The following is a 27481-nucleotide window of genomic DNA, read 5'->3' as shown; positions in this document are numbered from 1 at the left end:
TGCTATTCATCATTTGGTACCTATTTGTTAGCTCAGTTTATGGATGCTATAATTATTCCAGTGGCATGCTACTATTTTCAATAACTCAGACATCAGGCCATCTGGTGGTTGGCAGCACATGTAATGTTCACATCAAACTCCATCTAGAGACTGCGGCTGAACTGGCACTTCTCTTTCTAGGTCTGAAGATGCAGCTGCAGCAGTGGCACAGGTGAGTAGCTGGTCATTTTATTCCCAACACAAGCGACACTAAACCACGCTGTGGACAATCCTTATAATCCTACAAACAAGTTCTCAGTAAAGGGGCTGCTGTTCTACAGAGGAGAACAGACAATGTAGAGGCTAGCATCCTCCCTAGCAACAGAGTGGCATTGTAGATGAGGTACGCGTCTCAGGCAGGCAAAACTCTGCTACACCTATTTTAAGACAGATGCTGAACTCCTTTGTAGTAAATTGCAACACAGGCCTCATCTTGTTAAACATAACCCATTTTAAAAGATAGGCAGAAAAGGCTTGAGATAGTCTGATTGCCCTAGAGTCCTTCTCCTAGACTCAAACACAAGAACAAAAATCTGGTCCATAATCTGTGATAGAGGAAGAAGTTTAGAGGATTCTATACAATCCTGCAGCAAGAGGTGATCATTAAATGGTAATATGGATGGGAGACAAGTTCATCTTCCAACAGCAATGAGTAAAACTGAAAAATTAAGAGGGGGTTCTGTTTTTCATTGCATATTTGCAAGCAACATCCTGTTCTGCAACAGATTAAATTTTTAGAGATTTGCAGTTTCACACTATCTGAATGGATCGCTGCTCAGAGATCTGTCCAGAGCTCCTTGACCTTCTTTTGGCAAACTCAAAATTTTTCAGTACCGCCTTTATGTATTACTTCTGTAATATTTAGTGCTGCCATAATCTAGGAAGTTTATACTGCACAATCCTTCATAATATCTTCTGCTGCAATGATTATTTTCATTTTTTTTTATGTACAGAAACATATACTAAATGCTCTTCTCATTTACCTAAGATACATGCAGGCATTAGGTAACTTGAACACAGAATTGGCCCACAAAACTTAGCTGACTTGCCTAATAGCTTTTGCTGACCCAGTGACAGGTTTACATAAGATACATACATGTCATGCAACAACATGATGACATTTCATCTGAAAGCAACACTGAAAGAGAAGCTTTTCTATGATTCCCAGCAGGCTCAAATTAACACAGCCCCAAATCTGTGAGCTGGAAACAGATTAAACTTCCTTGTAACAATACATATTTTTGAATGCCAAGGATATGGGAAAGAGAAGACAACGCACCATCATCACTTCCTCTTAGCATACCTTCTATTCCCTGCACGTATCTCCTGAGGAATAAAAAGAATCATTCCCTAAGGGCTTGACAGGAGCCTTGCTGGCACATGTCTAATTTGTCCAGGGAACCAGTGCTTGCCCTGACTGCTGGCTGAATTCAGTTCCCATGTATGCTGGGGAGTTTCGGGTTCTCTCTGTGATTTTCCCAATCACCCAAGCTTAACAGCAAACATTTTGCATCTTTGCCTAAGCTAGCATGTAAATAATGACTTTAGCAATACTGAGTTGTTTCTTTTATTCCCCAGATTAGATTTACCAAAAGAAATTCTCTTTACAGAAAAATTGCTATACATCTACTTAACCAGAAATGGTTAAAAGTAGAAAGAAAAAAGGAAGAGGTCAGTGACAAGGATATTAACAGCAGACAGAAATGTAGTCTGAGGCTTGATCAGTATTCAGTGATTATATTTAGCAAGCCTAGTTTCTCCTTTATATGATGGCTTTGGAATCCATAGCCATGCAAAATTCATGAGTACTGGCACAGCACTTTCAGTGCAAAAATACAGGTTTCTTGTCTTCTTGGGTGTACCAATTTATCTGCAAAACCACTAGAACAAAATACTGCATAGTGACTATTTTCAATCTCATTTGCCAGAAAAATAATTTCTATCTAGCAAGCAAATCATGCAAACTTCAACTAGAAATGAAATTCAACTACAAAAAAAACCTACAAATATTAACCTGAAATTTTAACTGCAGTACATAATAAAGAAATTGTAATCGGCTATTGTAAGCTTGCTTTATTTTCAAACCAGTAGACAACAAAAACTTTCATACAAGCCTGCTAACTTCCATCTGCCAACAGTTACCGCTTTGCAACTAAATAGTATTTCCAACTTCACATGAAGGATGCCAGTGCCAAGGTTGTTGGCAAATGCAATTTCATTAATAACATTCAATTAAATCAGACTGCCATTTCTAAAGAAGTTCAAGTCAACTCAGAAATGCCCATAAAATTGAATGAAAGAGGAGTTAATACACAAGTCAGGTTTGACAGACAACCTAGTGTAGATTTCACAGATACCTCTGACTTGGAATCATGATAGTGTTATAAATGGTCCTCAATATCCAGGTCCCCCATGATCAACGATTCAGACACTCTGGAGTAACTAGTGGTCCACCTATGTCCTCATATTCTGGAACATTTGTATCTTCCTGCTAAGACATGAGGATACTCTGTCCAATGACATCCAGGATGAATAGACCTCCACGTATCTTATGCCACAAGCACCACTTACTTACTCTTCCAGCACCTACTGAAGATCATGTACTTCTTTTACAGCCATTTCTACACAAGTTAGTATAAGAGCTTCCCGCTATATATCTACTACATCATTAGAGGTATAATAGATCTATAATGCAAAATCATTGGTCACTACGGGTTTGACAGGCAACAGAAAAGACCTAATGAAGAATGTATAGATCTGAAACCTCCCTCAGTTCCATGCAATGTGTTGCTTCTAAAAAGAAAGTGGAACAGAAACAATTTAGTGAAACATTTTAAAAGGTAATGGAAAACCATTATTTGAGTTTCAGAAACAATACACTTTCTGGAATCTCTCAGAATGCAGTACAGTTTAAAGAATAATAAACAAATTCAGAAAGGACAAGGTAAGAACATCTCTCTGATATTCAGGCAATAACCAACTTTTAGGCAAACTAAAGCTCAAACTTTGAAAGTTGGTTGGTTTTTTCATGGTTGTTTTTTTTTTTTTTTTCCCTTAGAGCAATGGCACTTGGAATGCAAGAGTAATTAAAACTATATCACTAAGTTGACAGTACAGAGAGTTTAGTATTATAACAGTAAAACCACCAAGTCTTCTTTAGTTTGCTGTAGGCCTTGATAGCTGACCACGATCTGCCAAAGATATTTTTTATCTATTTTTGATGCCGTATTTCTATCTGAGAATCCAGAAGCTAATCTAAAGAATAATTCATTGTCTTAAAAAATGAACTCATCAATTTTGTCAGCTTTTTAAAATAACTTTGTCCCAGATGAAACATACTTCAAATCAGTTGTACCACAGCCTCAAGCACTGAGAATGAAATTATTTGGAGTTTCGAAACTGACAAAGACTTAAGCTTTTGAGCTTCAGTTACTGCTAGTTCACTTCTAGTGGAATCCATAAACATGATTATGTCTAAATCCTAAGAACTAAGTCATGTCACCAGCCAGAAAGTTGGTTCTGGATGTGCTACAACCTGACAATCTCCAAAAGACAATCTTCTAAAAGCAATACTACAACCTTTATACAACCTATTTAGACAACCCTATAAATATCCATTTTGTATTACACCAGTCCTGGATATTTGTACTCGCACTCATCAAAATAAAATGAATGCAACTCTATTACATGACATACAGCTGCCACCTCATCTTTTCTGTAACACATCCCCTCTATGGAGCTCCAATAGACACAATTCTTCATGTAGATGACAAATTCTCACAACTCGTAAGTAAACCAGAAAATGAAATCTATCACTGTAAGCAGACGATAGTCTTTCCCTTAATCAAAATATTGTTACTTTGCATAAGTTAATGGTTTTTAAGCAAGTAGCTATGAAAAGTACTGAGATTCAGAAGGCTCCATTTCCACAAACTGCCAATTTTCAAGATGCCATTAGTAAGTTAACATTTTTTTCCACTTCTTATCACAAAATTTCCTAGGGAGAAAAAGTCCAAGTATTCAATTCACTTGCATCTAGCAGACATAGCAAAACAGCTTTCTAATTTGTGGATTTATCTGTAATTCTATATTATATTTGTAATTATTTGTTACAATTCCCTATAGATAGTGATAAGAGTTCAATTCTGTCGTAGTTCCACTACAGAACTAACAATCAACCTCACTCAGATCTCTACGTTGATTAACCTTCAAGGTAATAAAGCAATTTCGGCTTTAGCACAGTTCTTGCCACACTGAATACTCTTTACATTAGTCAACCCATTCCAGTCAAAGGGACTGCTCTTGATGTAAGCAGCAGTCAGCCTCAACTAAAACTGCAGATTTAGACCCCTGGTTGCTTGTTTTGTAACATTTGTAAAAAATAATTGATATAAAGTTACAAATATACCCCCAGTGACAAGCTCTGCTATATGCTACCTCAAAAGAGATCTGGGAGAAACTGCACAAGGGTGAGTGATGACAGTTTTTCTTATATCAACTGATTGCTATAAAACAGCCACTGCAAGAGGCTTCCCTTTTTAATTATCATCCTACTATCTTTCTGGCAAATGGAACTCAGTAACACACTACCAATGAGGGTTTGTAATGAAGCTCATGGTAATTACTCCTCTCAAGTCAATCTGCTCTCATGTGCATCAAAGGTGGTGCAACAGAATTAGGGATTCAGAAAAAATTAGTCATGCATATGAACACAGTCTGCAAAAATGTGTTAACTTCCTTTTGGCAGCTCACAGAGACAGTTGTTTTGGGGCACTGGAGAGAGAGAGAGATCTCATGTACTTGGTAGTATGTCTGTTACATCCTGGAACCTATTTTACCACAACACTTCAAGTTCATTAAAATAGTTCCTGAAATGTGATGAAACCATGTGGAATAAAACAGCATTGTCAGAAGCAGTCTAATTACTTCCCAGTTCTGTTAACATATGATACGACTAAAAGGCAATATTAAAAAACTAACCTTCTTGTCAAATACTGCACTAGTTTCCCACCTTATTTATTCATTTCTGTTATCTCAGATTACTTGATCGTTTTCGATTACATGGGTTATTTGTGGTTTCTCACTACTTTTACCAGTGTAAAGAACCTCACAGAACCATAGAACAGCCCAGGTTGGAAGGGACCTCAAAAAAATCACCTAGTCCAACCTTTCATGGGAAAGGGAGCCTTGATAAGATGATCTAGTACCCTGTCCATTCGCTTTTTTGAAAACCTCCCATGATGAGGACTCTACCATGTCCCTGGGGAAGCTGTTCCAGTGGTTGGTTGTTCTCATTGTGAGAAACTTCTTGTATGAAGATCACTTACCTTATTCATTGAAAACACCATTTATCTTTTTCATGGAAAACATTTTAATAATTTCGTTGGTTACAGATATAAGTGTGATAAAGAGATCTGTGAGAAAAGTCATTATAAACCATTACAGTTTATATAGATATTCTCAAGGCAGAAACTAGAGTCTTACATTCTCTCATATTTGCAAAGCTGCCATCAAAACAAACTTCAGTTCCTCATCTTTGTCTCAATTCTCTGGCAGCTATGATACTATAAATAAAAGATACTACTCCTAATTTCTACATGCAATTCTGTTAACTTACAAGAGCTGGTTTACTCTATTTCGTTTTAATTCTGTATTTTCTTGATTGTTAAGAATCTTATCACGATATATTTTTCTAAGACAAACAGGTTTTCCATCATGAGAAAATCGAAACATTTGCCCAGAGAGGTTGCGGAGTCTCCATCCTTGGAATTTTTCAACACCTGACTGGATAAATTTCTGAGCAACCTATTCTTATCCTACAGCTGACTCTGCTTTGGGCAAGAACCTGGGCAGGTGACCTCCTGAGGCCCCTTCCATTCCTGAATCATCCTATGATCCTATGGATTTTATTCACAAAATCTTTCTCTGGAGACTGTCAAGATCTTTCAGAACTAATGTCTCGTAATAGCCCACAGAAAAGGAGATGGTAAAAACTCTCCAAGCTGTTTTCACCGTTGCAGTGAAAAGGTAGTGTTAAAACTATTACTTTGCAAGGAATTGTAGCTTAGCATTAAAATCAGCTGCAGGCCAGTAAGAGCAATATGAGCTCTAAGCCCAGAAGTAAAGTGAGCTTTTTCAGCAAAGCTGAGCAAATTGGGTTTATGATGGATACAAGATTTAATCTCTGAATAAATCCACTAATGAAACCTCTGGAGATGAAGTAAGAAAAATAATTAATTATAATATTAATCAATAAAAACTATTAATGTGCTAATTCCTGTTTCAATATGATCTGAAAGGATTTTAGTGGTATTAGTGGATGACAAAGTGAGTATCATGTATGGAATCATTCAGGGAAAGTCACATAGAATGCAAGGCAAACACCCAAGAATTTTTTGCTGTGTCAGGAGTTAGGAAAATATTTTCGAGCACACAGTAGGCATTCACTTTCTAATTCTGTTTCTCTATATACATTTCTCTCAATTGTCTTCTGTGTCTAGCCACATGACAGGAATCCTTTTATATCTCTTCACTTTGCTGGTACTCTGTTTTCATTCTTTCTTCCCATAACCAAATACAAATTACATTCTGTGAATGTTCCTTCATTAGTAACTTGGAGCTTGCAATAATCTGCACCACATTCCTTCTAGATGAAAGGCAGTCAGCCTGTTTAAACAAAGCTAGGCCTACTGTTATTTAATATTTGTATCATGGCAACTCTTCTAGTCTGATTACAGTAGCCAAAGTCAGAGACAGCCAAAGATTTCTCAACTGTAAAATGCTGATACTCAAAGGTTGAGAACTTGGGATGAAAAAGCTCAGGTTTTGGTCACCAACAAATGATTTTCTGGTGGCAAACCAGTGGGTTCTGGCTTATGGGGATGAAGTGGAACATGGTAGAGAAAACAGAAGAGGATCAAAAATTAAGTCAATGGTCAAATAATATGGAAAAGGAAAAACTTGGAGGACGTTTTGGAGAGGAGTGGCTGAAAGTGTTAGTTCTGGTTTGCAGTCACCAGTTTGCAGTTTGGGTTCTGGTTTGCAGTTTGGGCAACCAAGGGACAGCCAGGGATGCTGCAGATATGGGCCTCTCTTTGCTTTCTCTTCCCGTCATCTCAAGTCAATCCATGCCCTTCCAAGATGCACAGCTTTTCCTAAAAACTCTAAAACATTGAAGACTCTAAAAATAAAGAATCTGAAAACAAAGACTCTAAAAATGAAGACTCTTAGAAATAAAGACTCTAAAATTTGCCACTTAAACCCATCAAAGGGCCTACTCTAAAAAGAACAATTACTAGCCACTGTGGCATTTTACTGTCATACACAGGAAAAATACACACCAGCCTTAGTCTTTAGATTCCTACTCCTTTGTCATGCTCTACTGCTAATCTTAAACTTCTTTGTGTCCAATTAGACAGATAAATTGCTTGTTTATGTTTGTAGTATAGCTTATGTGTTATCAAGTTTAGCTACTGAAGAGGTATTGGAAACCAAACTGTACAGAGTCACAGTTGTTCAGAGTATTTGCACCAGCTTGCTGTTGGGTGAAGAGGCAAGAGTCACTTTAAGATGCAATTTGAAAGGAAGGAAGTGGGCTCACTGTTCATTGTACATGTTCCATAATCCTCCTCCAACTGCCAGAATCTAGATCAGCACTTTTAGAGCTACTCCTATTTCTCACCATAAAAACAAAAAGAAAAACCCAACCGGATTATGCAATAAAGTAACAGGCCAAATTAAATATTCTATGTTATCACATGGTCTAACCTCTTCCTAAAGGACATGGATGGGAAATGCCATTTATATATGAGACTCACACTAGCTATGCTAGGGATCCACTTCGTGTTGAAAGCATTACAGGCCTTCTAAAATTTGTATTATCCTCAGGAGTTCAACTAGTCAGTGCAGAACAGGGTATTTACATCCTTTCAAATCATGAAGCTGAACTGGGGCAATAGTTCCATAAATAATTTGATTCTCCAGGTATTAAGTACCTGCCAATAAAAGCTAATAGACATCTCTACAACTTGGAGATTTTGAAAACTCTTACATCCTGTTTTCTAGTTTCAGGTCTGCATAGACTGTACAGTTTCACTTATGGTACACCTGACATCTAAGTACCCTCCTGGCTTGTGAAGGTAATCAGAAATTCTATCATTCCCCTGAAGCTTGAAATTAAAGGCTTTTGAGAGTTTCTGTAATATTAATTTTTATGGCAATTATAAAATTCCAGTACAGAACACCATAACCCTGTTTTTTTATAGACATGTTGTGTAAATGCTATGCAATATACACAAATACTGCCTAATCAATAATCAGTGAAGGAAAAGGATTTCATAAATTAAATAGATTTTGGACCTAGCTTCAGTAAAATCATTGCCAAGTCTACAGATGCCACACATTTAGAAACAGATTTTAGAATGTATAAATATATACATTTAATATTTAATATAAATTCTATGTGTGAGGATATTGTGTGTGTGCATGCATAAATATACGCATACATGCATGTCTGCCTGAATAAGAGCAAAGTTTATGACTGCTTCACTTTTGCCTGAATACAGGATAATGGATTTATGGAGAAATGATGCAGTTTTAGTAAGCCAGCCTAACAAAGCACCACTAAAATGTCTATCCAGCTCTGTACTTGGATGTAGTATTTCAGCTAAATACTTCAGAAGAAATAATGACTATGAAATTTTCAGTGTGGTTAAAAATAAACTGTATTTCTCCTTCTATAAAGCAGATATCCAAGCACAGGTGAACACTTATTTTGCAGACTCTGCACTGTGCTCCACTGGGTAGGAGAGACATGCATGTGCCACGTGAAGACCAACTCCAGGTAGCTGAGAACTAAACAAGACCTGCAGAGTTAATTTCTCAGCTATTTGCCGTTTGTAGGCTAACTCCATGCATTTGACATTTTTCCAGATCACTTAGCTATTCCATTCACTCATCACAAAAGAGTTTTTCCTCCAGCCACAGAGGTTTGCCCTGAACTGTGGGTAGGCGTGGATTTTGCCATCTGTGCTTCAAGTGTCTTTCCTACATATGGCACAGATGAAATTATTCAGTTTTTTCAATGTAACTGGTACGTTGGGTCTGAATTGAGAGGATTATTTTCATTCAACCCTACCTGAACAGACAATGCTCATTTAGTCAGGCTAATCAGTACAGCAGAGTCAATCTGCAGATGAAAATTTAAATACAGTACTAATACTGAAAATCTGGGGAGAAGGGTTAACACTGCGAACCAAGAGAGAATATACTCTGCATAACCATACAGATCAGTACACTCTCTTAATTTGAATCAGAGTAAAAGAAAGAAGAGCCAGACCCAATCTGGTAGTGTGCCAGCCATTCCCTCCTGTAAATGGTGGTTTCTAATTCTTTTAATCTTTGGGTGCAAGAGTAGGATATGTCACAATCCCCATATTGTATGCCTAAATATAATACACATATATTCAATATAACTTCCATGAGGCTGCCCATGACTAAACCCTGGTGTAAATATTCTCAAGTGGTGTCACCTGAACATAAGCAAAACAGAAAAAAGGGTTACTATTACTTTGGAAGGAGGGGCTCACTCTGTCTAGGGTCACACCTGTCATCACATTTTCTCAGTAAGAAGAAAGCCCTTACACAAACTCAGCAGCCACTAACTCCCCACATTTGTCCAGTAGACACACTGACATGGCTCTGCAGGATGTGGCAATGGTGATGGCTCCTTACAGAATTCACACAGGGCAGTAACAGGGCAGTTCAAATGGTTAGCTTCTGTCCTGGGTTCAGCATAGCAGTCATTTTTTCTCCGGAGTAGCTGGTGCAGTGCTGTGGTTTTGACCTTCAGCCTGGGAACAACACTGATAACACACCAGTGTTTCCAGTTCTTGCTAAGTAACGGTTACTCTGATCAAGGGCTTCTCAGTCTCATGCTCTGTCAGTGAGGAGGGGCACAGGAAGCCAGGAGGAAGCAGAGACAGGACACCTGACCCAAACTAACCAAAGTGGTATTCCATGTCATGCCCAGTACATAAGCTGGAGGCAGTTACCCAGAAGGCCCAGATCACTGCTCGGGTTGAGCTGGGTATCCATTGGCGGGATGTGAGCAGTTGTATTCTCTTTCCTTGTTATCCCCCTTATCATTATTATTATTGGTGATAGCAATAGTGTTTTTGTGTTATACCTTAGTTGCTGGACTGTTCTTATCTCAGCCCGTGGGAGTTACATTCTTTCGATTCTCCTCCCCATTCCTGCGGGATTGGGGGGAGAAAGGAGGGGATTGAGTGAGCGCCTGCATGGTTCTCAGTTACTGGCTGGGCTTAAACCACAACACACTCGAAACAAAAATCACTGGCAAGATGAAAGCCCCTGGAGTGCAATGTATTAGACCATAAGTAACTGGACAAGAGACTATAGAGCAAAAGTAGATTTGCAGGTTGAAGAGATAATATATTGCAAAGCAGTAAGGTATCATTCATGAAGCAGTGCAGCACTTTTCCCTAGCAACTGAAGAAGGATACCATGTACGTAACAATTTCCCCTGTCTTCTAAAAATGAATCGTGCCACTAAGTAAAGAAAGAACAAGGTGTCAAAGGAATATTTATCCACAAGACAACAGGAATACCACAGCAAAGGGCAGTTCCTTCAGGCATATTCAATTCAGCATGGTGTGTACTTACCATACACAGAGTTGTACAGATGATTTTATTATTGCTGTTTACTTCAGTCTAACTTCCAGAAAGAAGGTAACTAAGCAACTGGTGAGGGTTTCTAATCATCTGTCTAGGCTTCTTCAAAGGTCACATGCCTAAGATGTAAGGTTATAAAAGAAAAACTGTTCAAAGCTGTACCCTTCTTGATAAATGTCCATGTGGCAGCACTTGAAACAGTAATATGCCTGTTTACTGCACTGCCCATTTACCTGAAGGGACTACTTACAATCAAAAACTCAAAGCAGGGCATAGTCTGTGAAAAGATAACTGAGAGATGTAGCCAGGAGGCTATCAAGCAACCAAGGAAAGGTATTGGTACACTGGTAATGTCATAGTCATTGAGTACTATAAAATTATAATATATATATATAGTTGTATAATGATATCATTAATATGGTTTCTAAAATGTTTTTAAATAGCCTAATTCCCATGTCATACTGTTAAATAGCTGAAAGCTTCACTGGTGCATGAAGTCCTAGGAAAGGGTCAGAATACACTTGTTTCCTCCTTTCCTTTCTTTCTTCATTACATATCCTTATGTAATGGGTAATCCTTATATAGAGATATCCACATAGTATATTCCTAGAGCTGTTCAACAACTGAGAACCCCAATGAACCACAGCCTGGTTCTTTCATCAGACAGAAAAAAGGCACAATAATGCTGAGTGCTTATATACTCTCTCTCTCTCTATATATATATACATACATAGATTAGAAATAAGATGTACATCTTTAGCATTGAGCTTAATTAAACATCAGGTTAGGGTAGTAAAGGAGACAAGAGATTTTCTAATTGTTGTATCCAACATGCTAATTATAAGACAGGTTTCTGATTTACTCCATCCCTCAAGAGTAATACCTTCTTTAGAGATTGCTTTTAGCTCAAACTAAATTAGAAATTCTTGGATTAAGCTCTCAGAGTTGTGCTCCTTTGGATGTCAAAACTGATATCAGTTCATTCTCCTCATAATTTAAGAATTTCTCAAGAATTAAAACTTCAGGGAAGGCATTTTTCACTTGGCCAATGGGTTCATCATTCTGACTACCAAATCCAGCTGCCACAGCAGAGGTATAATGTATGAAGATGAAAGTAAGTTATAGACACATAGGAAGCTTTTAGATAATGGCTAATTACAAAGCTGCAAAGACTGCAAGACATTCCCAGTTCTTAACCTGCTGTTCTTAAACCTAGCATAAGGTGAGAAAAGATACGCAAAACAAATAGGTGAGCAGAAATAACTGAAGCCAGCTACTGTTCCAGGTAAAGTGTCACCTTACCTACAAAGAAACAGCATACCAGATTCAGACACTGCCCTACTAAGGGTCACGGAATCATAGAATGGTTTGGGTTAGAAAGGACCTTGAAGACCATCTAGTTCCAAACCCCCTACCATGGGCAGGGGCACCAGGTTGCTCAAAGCCCTGTCCAACCTAGCCTTGAACACTTCAGGGATGGGGCAGTCTCAGTTTGTGAGGGCAACCTGTTCCAGTGTCTCACCACCCTCACAGTAAACAACTTCTTCCTTTAATCTAAATCTACCCTCTTTCAGTTTAAAGCTATTTCCCCTTGTCCTACCATCACACGCTTTTAGAAAAAGTCCCTCTCCAGTGTTCTTGTAGGCCCCCTTTAGGATTTGGAATGGCTATTTTCTCCTATTTTAGGATAGGAATGACTATTTTTTCCTAGCAAAAAGCTTTCTCAGCAGCAGGTGGAGGTATGACAGATACACACACCTTTGTCTGCCACACAGAAGATTCTATCTAGTTCTTCTTGTTTTAATATTGCTGCCAAAGTTTTGGATGACAGCTTCACCAATACAAGGAAAAAATACATCTGCGTTCATGATGTATTATGTCATGGCAACATAGAGCACTATGAGCTCATGAGAAATTATTTGCCCATGATACAATTTAATTTTCTTATTACAGTAATAAAAGAAAGACTAGCTGGAGCCTGACATAGACAATAAAAACAACAACAATAACCACCAAACAAACAAACAAAACAACAACAAAACCACCAAAACCAACAAAGATTGAAAGAAATGTGAGCTTTCTGGTCTTGGCTTAAGAGTGTGAGTAAGGTTTCCCATTTACGCTGGCACTGGAAAGAAAAATGTTGACTGGAAAGAAAGATGTTGGCAGACTGGTTCTTAGGAATCTGGTACCATCAACAAAATAATATCAATTGCCAAGAATCACTATGTTAAATATGACATACAAAGTTACGTTTTTGCAATACTGAACATACAAGCTCAGACCAATCCCAGTTGCCAAAAAAACCCTAGGTCCAAGGGATCCTATAGGCAAAAGTAAATAACTCAGTGGCGCACTAGTCCTGCGCTACATGATACAGAAACACAAGACTGTAGCTCTGTAATGTAGCAAGAGTGATACTGCTTTATAGCCTGGGAAGTAGCAGCAGTGCACTTACTTCATCTACCTGAGAAGGCTGCCAACTAATTCTATTAACTTAACCTGAGCAAAATCCTGCTTTCCTGAGCAGAAGGAATCAAATTCACAGCTTTGAGATCCTTCCAACCACCTATAAAAAGCTCCGTCTTTTCCAGATTTTTCACAAGGTTGTGTGTCTGAAGCTTGTACTCTGTTTTCTCAATCTTTCCTTTTTTAGTGGTATTTCTCACTTTGTCTTCACACACAGTTCCAGAACTCCAATCTAATTCCTCCACTCCTCAATTTCTCAGATCAAAGAGCTGCCCTTTGTACAGCTAGTTACTAGTTCAACCTCTTGTGAGAGGTGTTTTTCCAGGTCCCTATTGCTTCAGTCTTCTACTAAAAAATTACTTCTACTGCTATTTATTGGGTTTATCTATACATATGACAGTTACCACATCAGTTTTAATAAATTTCTTTCTACAACAGAATTTAGATTTGCTTCAGCAGTCCAATAAACTATTATGTTGCTAAAGATTTACTAAATGACAGAATACTCAAGAGTATTTGTACTCTGATTATGGGGAGCATTCAGATTTCTCTGCACATCTTGAATGATTCAGTGTTTGTTCAATGTTCAAATCATTGTTCAATGAACAAATCAATGTTCAAAACAAAATAGAAGACTGGATTCACACTTTTAACCTGGTAACCTGCTTTAATCGATCCTGCTTTGAGCATGGATTGGACTGGTGACCTCCACAGGTGCCTGCCAAGCCCAGCCGTTCTATGGCACAGCACTGCACAAAACTCTTACAGTGAACTAATAGAATGTACCTGGCCTGAAGTGCACAACTAGTATGTCTACTGCATTTTTACACTCTCTAGTTTATCAGTTACATCAGAGTATGTTCCTTCCTCTTAGTTTCTGCTCGTATGAAGAAAAAAAGGGAATTGCAAAAATTTTATTTCTGTTGTAAGTTTTCATCTTTTGTGGAGATTCAAAATTATTTTTCAAGTTATTTCAGCACTCCTTTCTTGGATTTCTTGATCATTGCTTTGTTGAAGATTAATTGAACACCTCAAAGCTTTCTGCATGTTAACTTGCAATGCGGCAGATCACACTGAGCAAATCAAGCGCTCGTGAACCATGTACTCTTGATTCCCTTCCTAGATACCAGTAGTCCTTCCCAATTCTTGCCTTGCCTCAAGGCCTACAATTCTTTCAACAGCTCTACTAAAAATACATTAAAATGTATGTATTAACCTGGTTTTATCCTCTTTATTTGACAGCCAAAATAAAAAGATGGTGAAGTGCAAAACTATCTGAAAAGTACCAAAACACATCAAATATTCATCCTACTCCTACATACCCTTTCATTAATGAGCCAGCTAGGCAGAATAAAGCAAAGTCTCACATGGCCTACAATCTTACAGTGGTTTATACCTGATCCTGCTGAAAATCATTATATTTTCAAAGTATATATATATATTTAAAAAAACACAAAAAAATGACATAATTTTATCATAATTTAAGACATACCTTTAACATAACCAGATATATCTTTCCATGATGACTTAAGAGAAATTCCCAACAATAAAAGAAAAGCCTACCAGCTTTAGCTTCTCAGGCCATCAGTAGCAAAGAATTTTCAAGAGCAAATTGCAGAGTTAAAACATATTTCCCAATTACTACATATGAACCACTTGAGAATCAACAAAGATGTACACTGTGCAAGTCTGGTCATATTTACACTAAAGGAGTACCTTCTCATCTTGCCCCCGAAAAGGAAAAATCAAATGATCTAGTAAAAATGAAACCCATTCAACTCAGTCAAATTCAGCAGAACAAATTTTCATGATAGGTTCAGCATTACAATTCCCCTGAAGTCAAATGGAAATGCATTGGTTCAGCTTAGCAGGACTTGGCACAGCAAACAGTTTTGTACTGTTCATTCTGAGTACCAGCCCATGAAACACTGCATCTCTAGCTTCCATATGGCTACATCTTAAGTAAGATTACACAGTTCTTTTGCATCTTAGCATTTTATTGAAAGTATTTAATTCATGGCACAATCTGAGTCAGACTGTACTATCCATGTCTTTTTCTGGCATTTTGTTTTTCATTCTATATTTACGTTCTCTCTCAACGATGTCCAACAGTTAGGATTTGATCTAATGATGCCCCTCCATGACAGGCTTCCCACAAATTTCAACAGATTTTGGCTCAATCTCTTGTTGTCAAGTTTATGAAACAGGAAGTTTTATAAACTTGCAATACATAACTGGCAATTCCACTTGGCCTTTGTAAGAAGCTCACGTTATTTGCAAACATGTTAGGATACACAGACAAATGTAATATTTAAACCAATAAAAGATAGCCCTATAAGCAAACAACTAAACTGAAGTCACTCTGGCACACCTTATTCTGGTAAACAGTAGTAATGCTTTTGCAGAAACCTAAAGGTTTGCACTAAGGCTCCAGCACTAAGGCAAAGTATGGCTAGGCACACAGAAATGGGAATAACGCACAGCATGACCTAAGTACGTACACGAATTTCACCAAACCATCCAGGAGTCTGAGAGCAGAGTTCCCCACTGAAGCACTGGCACAAAACAAGGAATGTGAAAGATGAGGTGTGGCTATAGGCACAAAGATTTCAAGGTAAGCAAGCAGCCAAGAGGAGTCATGCAACATTTTCCCAGCGTAGAGGAAAAATAATTACATTCAGTCCTTCAAGCAAGACGTTGATTAAACACAACAGGAAATTAGAAGTGTGCCTCTCTCAAAAAATCTGACATAGTAAGAACTGCCTTAAGAGACACAACCATCTCTTTACTTGTCGGTACTATGATGATTTTCCTGTCGATTCTAGAAACGGAGGGATAACCAGACTGCTTATCCAGTGATTCATATTCCTAGCATATGGTAACACTTTCACGCAGTACTGATCTCATTGAGCAACCTTAGATGTCTTCAATTAGAGGGCATGGCAATTACTTCACTGACTTAATTTAGCCTTATGTAAAGCAGAGGGATTTATATGAAAGCAAATTAAAAATGAGCATAAAAAGCAGAAAAATATGTCTGCTGCTTTGCTTGTTCACTTTACTGGCTTAGCCGTAGGGATATGGTGCTGCTTCTTTTGTATTGGGATTTATTTGCTCTATAAAGTACCTTACAAGGTTCACTTGAAAAAGCTCAACAGAAGGAGATTTCAAAAATATGTTAATTGAATGTTGACAGGAATCTCTGTGGACGCCCACAAAAGCAAAATACTCAGGAAATATCTGTTAAAATCTCCAAAATTGTGCACGAAGACTAATTTTAATCACACATTTCTGGATTTATTTTTATGAATCAATGTCACATCAATCTTCTTTGGCCTTTTATTCCAAACTGTTATGTATGGAGCCCTGCCAGAAAGGCATACACAGCACTGACAAGCTGCTTCATGAGCCTGAGTTAATGTATGATGCATGTAAAAATACTGCTAACTGTTTTCTTGGTTTTTAGGGAAGGATTATGAAGACATAATCTCACACACTCTGTGTGGCTTTTTTTTTTCTTTGGGTTTTTCTTTTTTGGTTTGTGTGGTTTTTTGTTGTGAGGTATTTTTGTTTTGGTTGGTTTCTTTTGGTTGTTTTTTTGTTGTTGTTGTTTTTGGTTTTTTTGTTGTTGTTTTCGGTTTTGGGGTTTTTTTTAACTTGATCCTACACGTTATGTAGCTCAGTTTCATCAGGCTTCCCTTCCTGTAGAAGGGACTTCTTTATTGCAAAACAGTAGTCCATTCCAGGAGACAGATGAACTATCTTTAAACAAGCCAGATGGATACTGCTAGCAATGGCAGCAGAGAACAAAACCAAAGCAGATAAATGTACTGCAATTCTCCACCTAGATGTACCCAAAATTTGAGTAGGAGATCAGAATCTTCTCTGTGCACTAGCTTGAATAATTCTTGAGCCAGTCTCCACCTGATCTTCTAAGCTACAACATGCACTGCCTATAGAAATGCTTCACAATGAACACTGGAGCAGAATATAATTTCCAACGTGATCAATACTGCACTGCAAATTAAAAGACTTTTTTGCATAGGAGCTCTACAGCAAGCATTAAATTTGCTTATTTTGCAAGCATATACTTTGTTCCATAAATAAGATATACAAATGCTGATAAACTCTTACACCAAAACAGTGATACTTCTGTAACAAAAAGGGTGTGTCTCACTGTACATCAGTTAAAATAAACTGCATTACCCTACTATCTTACCACTAATACAGGTTCAGTCCTCACAGATGTTCTGTAATCTCAAGTTCTGATATCACTAGCAATTGAAGCAATTTACATTCAGAAAAGGAGGGGTTCATATTCCAATCTTGTTAAGGGAAGCACAAATATACAGGCATAAATTTTAAAAACATAACCTAGTAAGAATAATGGAGTAAGATGAAAAAAAAAATTAAAATCCATTACAGATTGTAAATACATTTCATTGATACAGATGCTGCAAGGAAAAAATAATTGTGAATCCCTAGCAATTACTATCTTGGCTAACAAAAAACCCTGAAAATCACAGTCACAGGGGGGTTTGCCTAAGGAAAGCCTGCATGCTTGGGACCAAACAGTAAGTTGGCAGAAGGAACGAATACTTGCTGACATGACAAAATGTTTTTTGTCAAAGCTCTGGAATATGTAGCATCACAGCTTGACAGCAAAAGCTCTGCAGGCCTCTACCAAAGCCAAATGTAATTAAGTGTACTTACATGTACTCTCTGTGCGCAGAATGCACAGCAGCTGCGTTGCTGTAACGCCACAAAACTATCGCTGAAGACAACACATCCAGTGTAGCATCGAACTGAAAGAGATACAGAGTCAATTGTTTCGTGGACCATTAAATGTGCCTTGTACTAGTAGTAATGCATTTACTATCCTGTTGCACGGGCAGAAAGCGGCTTCAAATAAACAATTCTAATGAAAGCAGAATTTACATTTATTAAATTAATCTTCACAGCTTCACTATGTTTTATTGCCCAATTATACACCTCAGAGCTCAGGAAGTCAATCAAGGGATTAAAAAAATTTTTATTTGTAATCCATCACTTCCAGAGGAATTAAGAAAAAAAAAGAAAACCCCACCAGTCTGCCATTGTGACACCATGAGAGTTATAAAGCTACTATGATTCTTATGCAAAGACTCTTTAAAAATAAAAAGAACAAGTGCTTGAAAATGCCTGGCAAGCATTTCTTTTTTCTGGCAAAGTCATTAACTTTCTGCAGTAGAAGGTTTTGTTTCAAACCAAGCAAATATTAACTTTTTTTCAAAATCTCACTGTATCCAGATTTTGTATTATTCTGGTTCACCGGAAAAATTGCCATGTTTGTATTAATGAACACATGATGGCAGGTATCACCAAAAACCAGGCTTGTCCATTGTAAGAATTTTTGCTCTGAAGTCAAACTTTCTACAGAGTCAACATAACCTTCAAATTTGAAAGCAAAAGACAAATTATTTTACACCAGTCATTTTACTTCACATTAGGAATTCTTTATCACTGATCAAGAAAGTCAGGACAGCTACTGGAGATAAAAGCTGTCATCCCAAAGTCAAGTAGAGTTTTACTGTAGACTTCAGTCGGAAAAGGGATACACAGAGTTCAGAAGGGAACTTTAGAACTGGGCTCAGCTTAAATAACAGAACTGAATAAGCTCATTTTGTAGAACAAAAAAATAAAAAATGTATCTGGTGAATAATATCTATCAATGACAGGATGTAAGCATTGGTATTAACTTCAACATAAGACTTAGTAGTCAGAAACTGAAAAAGTGTAACCAAAGCATCTTTACTATCATTTACAAGGTGTGAATTCAACAATATTTTATCTAATCCATCACTGACTTCACACAACTTGTAGTGAACTTTTAACAAGAAAAATATAGTATTCTATGTTGGGGGTGGTGAGTGGGGGAGGGTGGATGGGGAAGAAAGAAAGATAGAAGGTATTTAAATTGTATCTTTACTTACAGCAAATCCAAATGATGAAGCACTGTATCTCATTACGGAGACAGCTAAAGGAAAGGAAATATTATTTAGAAACACTTTAAATCTTTTTTGTACCCTTTCTTCTTCTTCTCTCATCCGAGTTACAAAACTATTTTCAACATATGGGCTTAGTGTCACCCAGTTCCCATCAGGATCACCTAACCATAACTCCAAACTCTCAGAAAACATTTATCAAAGTGCCCTCTGCTCCGGCTAAGCACAAAAGTCCACCTGAGCAGGCTGACAGAAAAGTATGAAGGCCTATCCAGACTTTCTGACTGCCACCTTTTTGACAAAAACCCCAAGGGCAATACACACAGACCCAAGAAACTGCTTCAAAACCCATCAGAGTAATTACTTCCAATGGCAAAATCATTAGCAGGAAAGCAATTTGCCCAGCTCTGATTTTGACTGCATACTGCCTCAAAAAAAAAAAAAAAAAAAAAAAGCAAAAAAACTTTAAAAATGGTCTAACATCACTTTTACTCAATGCAACCTAATTCTACTATCTCACAGTTCCAAAGTCTAGGAGGTATTGTGGCAGGTACCTTTCAGTAGCCCAGTGGAATACCAGGTGAGAAGCCGACAGCAACAGAACAGACCACTTGCTGGACTTCATCAAACTGGAACTCTCACAGGCTACAAGCAACATTGTGGCTGTGTCAAGCTCTCAAGCACTGAGCAGCTCCAGCCTTCTGTGTTTTGCAGACTGTGCAGTGAGAACAGGACTAACTGAACCTGTGCTCCCTGAATAAAACACACAGCACTCCAGTTCCAGCATTAAGAGGGCTTGGGATAAACCCAAAAGGATTAATTTTACTACTCTTTTATGAACAGATATTAACTAACTTACTAAGAAAAATACATTTTTGTAAAAAGAAAAATACTTGAACTAAAAAAAAGGACCATACTCATTAAGGACTTTGTCAATCTCAGACTGACAAACACAATATCTAATTTTCAGTATTCCAGTATTCATTAGAACAGCTTGGCAGAACAGAGCTGCTATGGTTTGATTGTTCTTTTCGGTAACAGAAAGCTGCAGTTCTGTGGCACTTATCTGTATAAACAGAAATTAAATCTTGGAAAAAATAACCCTTTTCTTACCGATCTAAGACCTAACTGTGGCCACAAGTATGCTGGACATCACAAATATTTGGACTTCATTAATACAGTTGGCAAAATCACATAGGGAAGTCAAGATCATTTCTAGATTCCCATTTGCTTAATGCTGAAGAGTACTGAAACAGTATGGATTTACATCTCCCTCTCATTGTTAAATCACGATTTCCCACACTTCATCTCCTAGGTGAAAAATGAAGTTATATTTCTTGGCCAGACTTGCCTGGCAAGAGCTACACTTGACAAGCTGATACTAGCTTCCAGTGATCCAGCTACAAATTTGAACACTTCACTGCATAATAATATATTACCTACCAAACTGCATGCCCCCTTAGAGCCATACAGTTTCAAAACCTACAGAAGCTGCATCAAAAAAAAAGGTATGGGCATTCACAGGTACACACATGCTTGCAATATTCCTGTCATTACTGCTTTCATATGTTGCAGTTCAAAGCCACATTTATACTCCTACTTCTAGCCTGCCTCTGCAGCAGAATTAGCTCCTCAGATTTTACTAAATTGTCAGCTTTTCTCCCCACTCTAATCTAAACTTAAATCAAATTAACTCTATGGTTCCCTTAAAAATGAATATATAATTTCTAAGGGTGATGAAGTACAGCCAGCCAGCCACACCTTAAGAGTGCTCTAGTGGCATACTTTATAGCATAAGGTTTTAACATGAGAGAACAGTCTTTATTCTTATGTATTCTGACACAGTGAATATCCATAGCATTAACACACAATCTCTTTCACCTCAGCTATCTAAAACAGTAATGAAGTATTAACTAACAGTGTTGCAAGTCTGCTTAAACCTTTTTGCTAGCTAGTGAATACAACTGGAAGAAAGACTTTCCAAGGCCTGGTACCCTACAATAATAACTTGTAGTGGTATAAGGCCATAATAAAAATAGTAATGACCATTTTAGCACTGGAAAAATAGTATTTTTATATTATTTATTTACATACCCTGAGGAGACTGACTTGGGGGTGTTGGTTGATGAGAATCTCAACATGACCGAGCAATGTGCATTTGCAGCCCAGAAACCAAACGTATACTGGGCAGCATCAAAAGAAGCGTGACCATCAGGTCAAGGGACGTGATCCTGCCCCTCCACTCTGCTCTCATGAGATCCTCCCTGAAGTTCTGTGTAAAAATGCAGGGCCCCCAACATAAGAAGGACATGGACCCGTTGGATTGATTCCAGAGGAGGCCATGAAGATGATCAGAGGGTTGGAGCACCCCTCCTATGAAGAATGTGGTTGTTTCTGACAGCCTGGTGAAGAAGGTTCCAGGGAGACCTCAGAACAGCCTTCCAGTGCCTAAAAGGACCTAGAAGAAAGCTGGAGAGGGACTTTTTACAAGGGCAATTAGTTTTAGGGAAAGGAGAAAAGGCTTGAAACTGGAAGAGGAGTGATTTAGACCAGGTATTGGGAATTCTTCACTGAAGGTAGTGAGATGAGACACTGGAACAGGTTGCCCTGAGAAGCTGTGGCTGCCCTATCCCTGGCAGTGGTTAACAACAAGTTGGATGGGGCTTTAAGCAACCTGATTTAGTGAAAGGTGTCCCTGTCCATGGCAGGGAAGTTGAAACTAGATGATCTTCAAGGCCTCTTCCAACCCAAACCATTCTATGATTCTATTGGCTTACAGGGTGTATCACTCAATACAGGTTGACACCAACTGACTGTATCCTCTAATGATGATGACCGCCTTCCATTCTAGACACTGAAGCTGAAGGGACTTTTAGGGAAGGCCTTCTTAGCATCCAAGCATTTGAGATCCCTGGGCAAAGGAATAACCAGTGGTCCTTATGCCTCCAGAACCACTGCTGTGCTCCAGGATCAACATATCAATATATGGCACTGCAGGAAATGGATCACAGAGCTTTTGCCGAACCCTCATCCTCCTTATTCTCAGCACATATTTTCAGTTATTCCCAGACGAACCTCTGATGTAAAATAAAAGAGCCCCGAGAACAAAAAAAAAAAAAAACAAAAAACAAAAACCCCACAACAAAAAAAGATACAAAACCAAAAAAAAACCACCCCACAAATAAAAACTAATCTTCATTAATCTTCATATTGAATTAGTACAGTTAAGTACAATGGCGGAAAACAAGCAATGAGTAAAGAACAGAACAGGCGCCTTGAAAATCCTGTGGAGCCACTGTACACATTCAGCAGTTACACTGCCATGACAGTGGGAGCCTGCTTTTAGCTATTTTATTGGCTAAATTGGACAGCATTTATTACCTCTACAATGAAGCAGATAATCCTAATGCATTTTCCTGACATTTGTAAATGGAACTTGCAAGCAAATACTAAAAATAGAGCCAGCACAGTAAGCTGCAAATCTACCACTGCCTCAACCAGCACAGCAATATCAATCTGCGAAGTCTGCCAACCCATAGGTCAGATTTTGCTATAATTCCTACACCCCTTTGAAACTGAATCCAAATGAAGAAAAATACCTCATTTTCCAAACATTCTACCCTCAACAAACTAAGGGTTTTATTCGTTTCCATATGCCTCAGAAAAAATCATTTAACTAGGGCCCTAACCCTAAAAAATCATTTCAGTTTAACTCTTCAGCCATCTAGCCTCCCACCAGCCTGCAACAGCTTTGATCCATCTAAAATGTGTTCCTGGAGAGACAGACCCTGCAGTGACTGTGAGCCTCTCATCTCTTTCAGAGATGAGATTCAGAGAACACCCTGGTACCTTTCTGCACAAACATAGCAGGCAAGAAACAGGACAGGAAATAAACTCTGCCTCCATGTCTCCCATTTGTTTGCGATAAGTGTGGCTATAAACAAGAGACGGTACATACAAACAGCTCCCCCACCTGTCATGAAAATCTTGTACCTACTCAGAGAGGAGAGAACTATTTTTAGGGAGCTCCGCTTGATGGGACAATCACTCCATCATGTTTGCTTTGAAACTAGTCTTTTTGAAAGACACGTCTGGATGTCAGGACATAAAATGTCATACCTTCAAAGTACATGACCTGCATTTAGCAGAAATCAGGCAGGCAATCTGAACACCAGTGAAAGTGTTGTGTTTATTTCTACATAAATTACCATGCATATCTTGCAGGTTTTACAGAATGACAAGAAAGAGAAACTGGAAATTGTGCTGAATCAGAAGGGAAACTGAAATACAGTCTGTTTTCATTGCCCAGTGTTGACAAAACATCAAAACTTAATGTTACAACAAATATTTCAAAATAAATCCATTCCAAGAAGAGAAAACCAAATGAGTAATACTTTCTAAAATTCCTGAAGGCAAAGAACAGACATGACTCCAATACCATTTATACTTGTTAAAAAAGCTACTGAACAGGACCAAGAGGTACACATGCACTTCCCCAGGCACCTCCTCCCTGCCCCAAAAATTTAGGAGAGCAAAATTTAAGGATTTTTACAAACATGTTCAAAACTTCTGCATTCAGCACAGCAGCTACAAATGGCTGCTCAATATCCAATGCCTCAGACACAAGTCTGCCAGGCACCTAATCTACGTGGGGAGACCCAGTGCTATCCATCAGTGCCATATTTCCATATTTCTATCCCAAAGTCATTGGCAAAATTGGACCAACCTTATCTACACAAAATCTTCAGCTCATTTCCCAGTTTGTAATTGCATCAACGTGTAAAGAACAGTTACTGTATTTTCCAGTCTGTCTCTAATATCCCCTGGACTACAGGCAGGGCTGGAACCTCTAATTGCTAAATGTAAATGATTTCTAAAAGCAACACAGCTAAGGAGCCTAGGATTTACAACTCGCTTCCTTCAAAAAGGAAGTGCAACCCCACCAAAACCATTAAACAACTTCATCTTTCCCTTCACTTTTTTTTTTAAGGACTGAGATCTTTGACATAAACAAGTGACTCTATTATTTAATAACAATGTACATATCACAGAATCATAGAATAGTTAGGGTTGGAAAGGACTTTAAGATCATCAAGTTCCAACCTCCCTGCCGTGGGCAGGGACACCTCACACTAAACCATGTCTCCAGTAATGTACTAGTAATATGAAATACCTCAAGCAAACACTGAATGATAGACACATACAGACAGAGCAGTGCACTGCAGTGCCAGTGCTGGGAGAAAGCAGGACCACTCCTGTCCGGCATCCCACTGTTTCACACACTACCATGCTTCCTTCCTCAAGTGCCAACCTTCTGTTTTCAAACAAGATCATCTCAAAAAAAGAGTGGAAATGAATCCAAATAAAGAAGAAGTGGTATTTTTGTTGAGTTTTGGCTTCCCTGGGGGCAGGAACTAAAATAAGGCCCATATGTCATAGCTGCAGTTGAGCTTTATCAGGATACTAAATGCATACATTAGCATTTAAGAATAGGAATAATAAAACTTGAAGGTCTATACAAAACATACTAGTTTTCCTTCTAGGTACACAATGCAAACTCTCTGTAACTGAACACAGTGCATAGCTTAATCTGTTATATTTCAAATGGGGTCAACTTGAATCACCCAAATAACTCAGTGCAATGACATTAAAGGACACTGTCTTTTAATGAAACTATGTATTATCAATGCCCCAACTCCAAATATAACAACTGAAAGGGTCCAGAATGTTGCAAATACCCGTAACTGCACACTTAACCAGGGAAGATTTTGCAGCTTATATATACCTACAGTCCACAGGCTTCGCAATTTTGAGCCTGAAATTAGTTTCCAAAACCAAAGGAAGCCATTTGGCCCTGGACATAGACAAGGAATAAGTAGCACCTTGGCTAAAAAAGCCACCAATGACCAGAAATGTTGAGTGATACCACACATACTTAACAGCTGTTTCTAAAGCCCAGTGGCAAAGATTTCTAACTCATTCTATCCAAGTGAAGATTATCTGGATTTAATGACCCAGGAGACTCTGAAAAGGCAAAATTTCTCTCATCTTCTGTGTTTTACTGACTAGAGGCAAAGTTACCACAGAAGTATTCAGGTTCTACACAGCATAAAGAATTTATTCTTGGGAGTTCAGCCAGTTGCTTTAAAGAAGGTTTTACTGAAGTTAACAGAGTAAGTCAGAAGACTGAGGTGAAGGTTTGTAAATACTTATCTGACTTAAAAGGATTCTTGGAAGCTTCTTATTTTATACATGTATCCCCAAACATGTAACAGCTTGGACATTGACTAAGCACTTTTATCTCTCACTGAAGGTTTTGAATTGTTAATAAAAGAGCTGAAATGCTGCAATTATTTTCAGTTTTGGCAAATTCCTGTCCAGTAGTCATGTTAGAAAGATGGAGAGATCCTTTCAAAAACAGAAAGAAAGAATGATCTCATACACAAGCTCAGATGACACAGATGACATAGAATTTACATGCAAGGATTCAGGCTAACTGCAGCACAACCGAAAATAAATACATGAATAGCATTGGTTGTGCTAGGTATTGATATCTATGTGAAAAAAGTATTGTTAATAAGCTTTTATTTAGAACCTAAGCACGTATGAAAAAACATAACCAGTGAGATGTGCATCACCCCGCCCAGCACAAGGCTGTCTCCATTACTGTGGATACAAAGCCTATTGGTTTCATTTTTAAAAGATGCTAAACTTGAAGTTTGCCAAACTCAGACTAAATGAAGCACATCAGAAAAGTCCAGAGGCCAAACCTCCAAATTCAGGATCATTTTTTTAAGTTATTTTCCCCCTACTTTTATGCTACTATTTCAAGATGAACTTGATTGTGAATTGTGTTTTCAACAGTTGTGGTGTATCTAGGGGGTTAAAACAAAACATCAATGCTGCTGTTAAAAAAAAAAAACAAGCAAGTCCAGATTGAAAGTACTTCTAAGAAACATAAATAATTCTCCAGCATCATAAAACCTATTTCTCAGCATGCTACAAAGATTCAAACCACAGGCCTTTACGGTGCATAAAAACACTATTTCATTGGTTGATATTTCAGGTTCAAGATAAATATAACACAGCTTTAAATACCTTGAATCATACCACAGTATAACCTCTGTTCCATACAAATTGGCTGATGGAAGTACAACATGGAGGATTTGGATCAAGAGAGGATTTAGTTAGCTTTGCCACATATTGTACGTTTTTCTAGAAGTATTCCATCTATCCTGTACCTTAAATATAGTTCTATAATAAGAAAAAAAATGTAATTTAAGTCTTATTCAAGTTGGATTCTTCATGATGTTCTCTAGATTTCAAGAAAAGAAACACATTTTAGCCACGGTAAGCATTTAAAACCACAAAATTCCACAAAAAGCACTGGCTAAGTTCTCATTTTTCCACATTACCTATAAGAACCCTTACTTAGTATCTACTATCCACAATACAACACAGATGAATTTTCTAGTTATAAACAAATACAGATTTGCCACATAATATTTTCACTGGAGCTGAACTTCAATATATAGATTTTGACCCAAAGTATTTTTTCTTCTTAGAATTTCAGCAAAATTTTAAGCAGCTCAATGGATGTAGCAATGAATTGCAAAATTTTTTATTTACCAAATTAAAAGTTTTTCCAAATAAATTAGAATCTATTTTATTGGATTTGATGGATTTTAACTCTTTCATTCAGTATGTCTGTGGAGAGAGTTGTATCTTTTGAGGACATTATAGACATACAACTATATTTACAAGTATCCCAAAAAATAAATCAAATGAAACAGTTACAGTAGTCTCCCTGTTTAACAGGTAAGGAAACAGAACTTGATAAGGGATCTTAGGAGATATCCGAAAATCAGAGATCCAGAATAAGTTTAATAGCCAGAAAAACTGGACTCTGGAGAGAGAGTATAACTGTTTGAAATGCCACCTAGGTCTGGGTGACTTGCACAGTATCACACAACATACTTTCTAAGTAACCTTCAATAAAACCCTTAAACCTTCCTTTTTCAGGATTTCTATCTATAAAATGTGAGGTAAGTACTTCCACTCTTCAGGATGTTATTACACAGGGAAAACCATTATACCATACGGAAGCATCTTCACAGTAATTCTGCAAAGAGTGACAGCAGGCACCATGAAAATCTGTTTGAATAAACTGTTTAGTATTATGATCTGCCTTCTATGATATTTCACTTTCTCAAAGCCCTGCCTTAACTTTTAGAAATGCAAACTTTACAGAAAACGGTTAACCCAATTAGAAATGATCTGCGTGATATTTATGGCAA

General features: G+C 37.8%; 1 protein-coding gene across 3 annotated transcripts in view; it reads right to left on the bottom strand.

The window, feature by feature from the left end:
• Positions 1-27481, bottom strand: part of TMEM163 (transmembrane protein 163) — a 100976-nt gene that overhangs the window by 22131 nt on the left and 51364 nt on the right. For all 3 annotated transcript variants that reach the window (XM_065671327.1, XM_065671329.1, XM_065671328.1), the window contains 2 exons: positions 19173-19216; positions 17914-18005 (listed from right to left, as the gene is read on the bottom strand). In XM_065671327.1, the coding sequence (XP_065527399.1) occupies positions 17914-18005; positions 19173-19216 (136 nt within the window). The remainder of the gene's footprint in view (positions 1-17913; positions 18006-19172; positions 19217-27481) is intronic.

This window comes from Lathamus discolor, chromosome 3, assembly GCF_037157495.1.
Source record: "Lathamus discolor isolate bLatDis1 chromosome 3, bLatDis1.hap1, whole genome shotgun sequence".
NCBI classification, from domain to species: domain Eukaryota; kingdom Metazoa; phylum Chordata; class Aves; order Psittaciformes; family Psittacidae; genus Lathamus; species Lathamus discolor.
Note: the sequence above shows the minus strand (reverse complement) of the source record. Positions and strands in the feature narration are given on the sequence as shown.